The following is a 6104-nucleotide window of genomic DNA, read 5'->3' on the forward strand; positions in this document are numbered from 1 at the left end:
AATTGCGGTGGAACATATGGACCATCTCATTAACTCCCAACTATTTTAATAAAATTAAAAATTAGCTATTTACCTAATTTCTTTATAAAAATAATAAATTAGATCAGCACATTCAAAGATTTTATTTTTTTAAAAAAAATATATATTTATTGAACGAATAAAAAATTAAAAGAAATCATTGCAACAATAGTGAGAAATGGAAATTGAGGATAAAAAATAATAAAATGAAAGACCAAAAATGAATAATAACTAATGATTGAAATGCTACCTCAAATTAATGTACTTTGCTGTACACACCCAAAAAAAGAAAAAAGAAAAATTGGTATATCTCTCCCTGAAAAGCAAACAGCAATTGTGATTCCAATTGACGGCCAAACACAAAACGCGTGTCCAAATCTTTTTTTCTCTAAAATCTCATTAGTGGATAAGTTCAACAAAAATAGCAAAAAATAAATTAAGGGGGAAATTAGGGTTCTATGTATTTGAAATATTCAACTATGTATTGTGCCATGTCCCTTCTGTCACAGTAGGTAGGAAAGAACACCAACAACATACCCTCCCTTTGACAGAATATTAAAAAAAAAATAGTTGCACGTGATTTGATGGTGTTCATGCGAAATTGGGTCAGCCACACGGACTTCACCATCTACCCAATACTTTATTTTCCCCCTTTTTCTTATATGCAAATAATAATATATTCCTTTTTAATTAAATGAATTATGTTAATAAAAAGAGGGACACCAACAATTTATTCTTAGATTCCATTTCTCATTTCTTGCTACCCATTCCATTTCTTTTTCTTTTTCTTTTCCTTTTAATTTTTAAATGTCTAAATCATAATTATATCAACATTATATATATATATATATAATAATGTGTGTGTGTGTGGATAAGTCTTTTTTTAAAGTAATTTTTGGCATCAAAGGATGCATGGCTTTGGAATATTAGGTGGCCGAAATACTTTTTTTTTTTTTTTTTATAAAGACAACATTGTAATGTTTTATTAATTATTGATGCTTTTAAAAATTGTGAGATAAAGTTGGTACGTGCATAGTTTTTATATTCCATCCGTTATATTTAACTTTGAGCGATCTTGTCATGAATACTAGAAAAAAAAAATATTATATTCGTGAACTGAAATAATAAAATACCCATATAATTGAGGGTCGAAAAATATTATTTTTATATATGCATAGAGGAGGATATCAAGTAATAAATGTTCATATTTTGGTCCATATTATTAAGGAACAAACACAATAAAACATGGAATGGGATACAATTGAGAACCCATTTTTGTTGTCGAGGTGAACAAAAATGTCAAATCACCTAACTAATTCTATTTCTTGTCACTCCTTTCCTTAGCATTGTCTTTTATGAGTGTCAAGCTTCATGTCCTAATACTTCCTCATCATAGTTATTGGGAAAGGTTAAGAAATTACAAAAAAAAAAGGGGGGGTTGAAATAAAAAGGCTAACAGGAAAGGCAAAATGTCGAAATTGCCATAAAGTAAAAACAAAGGTAGCAGGGAGTAACAACACTATGGTGGTGTCCTGTGAGGCGGAGGGAGGAGCAGGCGTAACCGTCACTGTAGTTGGCAGGCACCACCACTACCTCTATCACTATGTCTCTTCCTCTTCTTGTTACTTACACCTATTTCGCTTTCATTTTCTTTCCTCATAAATACTATATCTATATCCAAAACTATATCACTTGATATTTAAATCATGATATCAACTTTTTGATTTTGTAAAACTCAACAATTCAGAAATGATTATATTTCCAAGATTAGAATGAATTAACAGTTATTTGAAAGTTTGAAGCGTTAGGCGGAAGTGGCAGTATTTATTTGATGACAGTATTTAAATGAATTCAACCAAATAAATCAGTAAGTTGGAACTAAAAAGATGACACTATTTATTTGATTTAATACATACAGTTGTTGAGAAAAGAAACAAAAATACTACTTCTACTTATTTTTTTTTATTGTAGTAATAGAAAAGGCACCCCTACCCCTACCCCTACCCCTACCCCTGCCATCTATATATATATATATAAAACGGTACACAATGGTACGCACACACTCTCCTCCATTAGAAGACCCAAACTCCGACCAACACACACCATTACCAACAAAGTGTTAAAATAACAAAACCGCCAAGTAATTACGCCTCTTCCTCCGCCTCCATATATCCTCCATCCTTGATTCTTTCTTCTATGTACATGCTCTTACTGTTTTCCAAATTCACATGCCTTTCCATTTTCCCTTCTCATTTTCCTTTCCATTCCTTCGCCCTCTTACGCTCTGTTTCCTTTCTTGCAACCCCCTCCTCCTTCTGACCCTAACCACTGATTGTCTGCTTCGACTGTGAATATGGAACCGCGTGTGTTTGATAATATCAAGTTTGAGAAGGAAAAGGCGGTTGCCAGGTTCAATCGCTTTCGCAGATTACTGAAGCTATGGCAACTTCTCGAGGTTTTTGTGGTGTTTGGGTTGATTTCGTGGTCCTCCGCACGTCTTCCTGCGGTTTTGAGAATAACCGGCGGGTATTTTGTTGAGGTTTCTACTTACCTGTTCAACCACCACGTCGTGTTCCTCATCGGAAACGCCATCATCGTCTTGTTGTTCATGCTTTGCCGCCAAAACGACGACGTCAGTCTCTCCGGCGGCGGTGATTTTTACGATGATTACGTGAAGTACAGCGAGGCCGCTCATCGACGCGAGACTGCTACTCTGCAGGATGACATGCCGGCTGAGGAATCCGGCAGCGTCTCTAAGGAGAAGCAGATTGTTCTGCGCACGGAAGAGAGGAAGGGAATTCCGCAATGCGATGACGTGGCGGCGGCCATAGAGAAGGCGACGAGGCAAATAAATAGGTTTCAGAGGACACAATCGGAGAAACTGAAGCAAGAGATCGCGGTGAGGCCTCGGCGGGAGCTTCGAAGATCGGAGACGGAGAACAACCGAGAAACAGTGAGTTCCAGTCCGTCAGACGCGTCGGAGATCGAGACTCTGAGCAACGAAGAGTTCCGACGAAGAGTGGATGCCTTCATTGATAAACACTGGATCAAAGACAAAACGAGACGAAATCAGTTAAAAGAACACGAGAATTACCAGTTACTGAAAATTGCGTAATTCTAGCAAGAAAATGTGAAATCCAGTGTTAAATTTCTGTTCAAACGTTCAGTTGCCACGGATTATTGTTACGGTACAGGGCTGGAACTGTCTCTAATTCTCCATTTCTCCTGAATTAGAAGGCCAAATCAATATTCTCTATTTTTACACTTGTTTATCTTTATGTTAGATAATTTCTTCTTTCATATGACAGTGTTTGGAATTCAAGACATAAACTAAAACTACGAGGAATTTACTTTGGTAGAAGTTCTGATAAATCAAATAGTTACCCTTTGTGGATTTGAAAAATTTATGTCTTACAATCTATGAATGATCAGTAGTGATGATTGAATGCATTATACTGTATATACTATAATGATGAAATTATCAGCATCACTATAATGTTCTTTTTTTCTTGGAAAAAATCAATTCTTCTCGGAGAAAGAGATTAATATCACTCACAACAACAATGAAATGATTAATGATTACTTAAATCGCCATTCTCCATAACGAACAATCATTAATCAACCATCCAGTTTTCCTACCATTTCCTGAAAAAGGACCGGTCCGCACTATTATTGTTTTGATTGCATATTATATATCTTTGTCCTAACTCTTGAGTTTGGTATGATCAGCAACTTCGTTAATGATTATTAAGTTGTTTAGGTCGTGCCTAATAAATGTACTGTTCTTGTTCTTCCCATCCAAATTATAGGCTATTTATTTTAAATTGAAGGTATTAGGCAATGGTGTTCATGACCATTATGTAATCCTCCCATCATTAATTAATCAATAATTATTATTAGAATAGCTGAGAAAGAGTATAAGATCAAGGGGCATACCGGAGATGATAAATACCCCATCGTATGTGGAGATCTATAAGAAGGTGGTTGAAGATCCATTGATGCACCAAAAAGGATATGGAGACGATCATAATTAACAAATATTATTAAAATAGACAATAACATCATTGTCATTGAACTTCAGCTAATTCATACACCTTATAAGATGTTGAAAAGTGTTGGTTAAAAGTTATCGGAGGATGAGTTTATAAAGTCTAAAAGTAAGATGTTAGAAAACTTATAAACTCTTTCTGGAAAATGTAAGCATGGCCTCTTAATTTATTTTTAAAATTTTAACAAACTCCTTCAATGTTGATCATATTAGTTATGAAGGATCTCAAAAAAAAAATAGGAATTTATAAGATGTCTACAAAAATTTAGCCAAACCCAGTCTAAATGAAGCCGCATTTAGAAATCGGACTTGTATTTTTCGTTCCTCATTATTCAGATTAATGGAAAAAAATGAAAAGAAATTTAAAAAAAAAAAACATTATTAAGTACAATAAATGACCCTATACCAACATTTGTCTTATAAAAATGAATCACCATACGAAAATAGAGAAAAGAAAATATTGGAATGGATGAAGCCAACAACTTAATGGAAGGTTCCGACACTAAACAAAATTAAAATGAAATCTAACACACACTGTTGCAAATAAATCATATGGATAAAAGATGTTGTCCAGTTTTGCAGCAAAAAGTGGTTGTACTTAAATATTTTTAAGGGTTATAATGAATAGTAGGTATGAGTGAGGGCTGCAAATCCAAAGCACAAAAGCTACAAACTAAGAAATATAAACTAATGAAAATAGCACTGGAGGTGGCATTAAACTATAAGACCTTTACTGCTTTTGTATCAAAATTTCCACTCAATTGGATAAGTGGAAGTGGACAGATTGTTGTTAGGCACTACTACCTGTCATAATTTGTTCATTATGAAATGCTAAAAAGTCAGAAATATACAAGAGAGAGCTGTACTTAGTAGGATATGTCTGTTTTGCTAAGACCAGTTAAATGATTTTATTTTGTTGCTTGGACAAAAGATAGAGTGATTTAAGCAATAATGAAAATTGGGAGTGTTTTTAAATAAAAGTCGAAGTTTGATGACTGTTGTTTAGGAGGACGGTTTAATATTTACAAGATACAAAAATTGTTAGGAAATTGCTTATAATTTTTGGTTTAAATCAACTTATTTTAATCAGTTTAAAATCAGAAACATTATTTTAATTTATTTACAATAATAAGATGATAAATACTTCCACATGCCTTTAATTGACACATATTAAAAAAAGGGCAACAAAATTATGAGGCAATGATGTTAGATGTACAACCATAAAATATGTAGGTAGCATAAACAAATAAAGAAAATTAATTGTTGGGATATAAAAATAAAGGAGCATTGCTGTATCTTCAAGGCGTAGCTCTCATAATAATAATAATAATACAAGTCAACATCAGAGTGGGGGAATTAAAGAATTGCTCACTGCCACCTAAAATGCAACAATTCCTACTTACGAAATACAATTACTTAATCATTTTCGTCCCCACTCTTTTTTGTTTTTCTCAACTTTGCTAACCACCCACTCTTCTTCATGTCCAAACACCACCAACGACCATTTCTCAAGTTCCATGTTTGAGTGGATCTATAAATTTTTTCAAATATTAAAAAGTATTTGGTTAAATTTTTAGAGAATGGAATTATAAACCATTTTGAAACAAAAGGTTTTCAACTTAATTTTACCATTTTAACAGATTTCTTCAATTTTAAACATATTAATTACATAATTGCCATTCAATTATTAATATTTTATAAATTTTATACTGAACTCACATAATGTGAGATAAACACTCATACTTAATTCGAATTCATAACCTCAAATTTATTTGTAGGACCTTAGCCTTAATTACTAGGCTGTGTATATCACGATCACATTCATGGTCTTTAGTCTTTACTACACCGCCATGCAAAATAATTAAAAAAAAAATAGAAGTAGAACCAAGTGATTTGAGGAGAGGGAGGTGAAATTTTAATGAGAAGGCACTTCAAAAATTAATGAAAATTCAATTGAGACGCAGAAATTCATTTAATTGACTGCCAAATAGCAATGGTTCAAGTTCAACAAGTTCCAAAAAATTTTATAAAACATAGT

The 6104-nt window shown here is 33.1% G+C and overlaps 1 protein-coding gene across 1 annotated transcript; it reads left to right on the forward strand.

Moving 5' to 3' along the window:
* LOC105159255 lies at positions 2075 to 3282 on the forward strand. Its single transcript, XM_011076259.2, has one exon. It carries the CDS (start codon positions 2372 to 2374, stop codon positions 3131 to 3133), a length of 762 nt encoding a protein of 253 aa, XP_011074561.1. The 5' UTR covers positions 2075 to 2371; the 3' UTR covers positions 3134 to 3282.

Source organism: Sesamum indicum, linkage group LG3 (assembly GCF_000512975.1).
Source record: "Sesamum indicum cultivar Zhongzhi No. 13 linkage group LG3, S_indicum_v1.0, whole genome shotgun sequence".
NCBI classification, from domain to species: domain Eukaryota; kingdom Viridiplantae; phylum Streptophyta; class Magnoliopsida; order Lamiales; family Pedaliaceae; genus Sesamum; species Sesamum indicum.

Bases quoted from the DNA above. Each gene is read 5' to 3' on its own strand.
- LOC105159255 (XM_011076259.2), top strand. From the start codon at position 2,372: ATGGAACCGCGTGTGTTTGATAATATCAAGTTTGAGAAGGAAAAGGCG.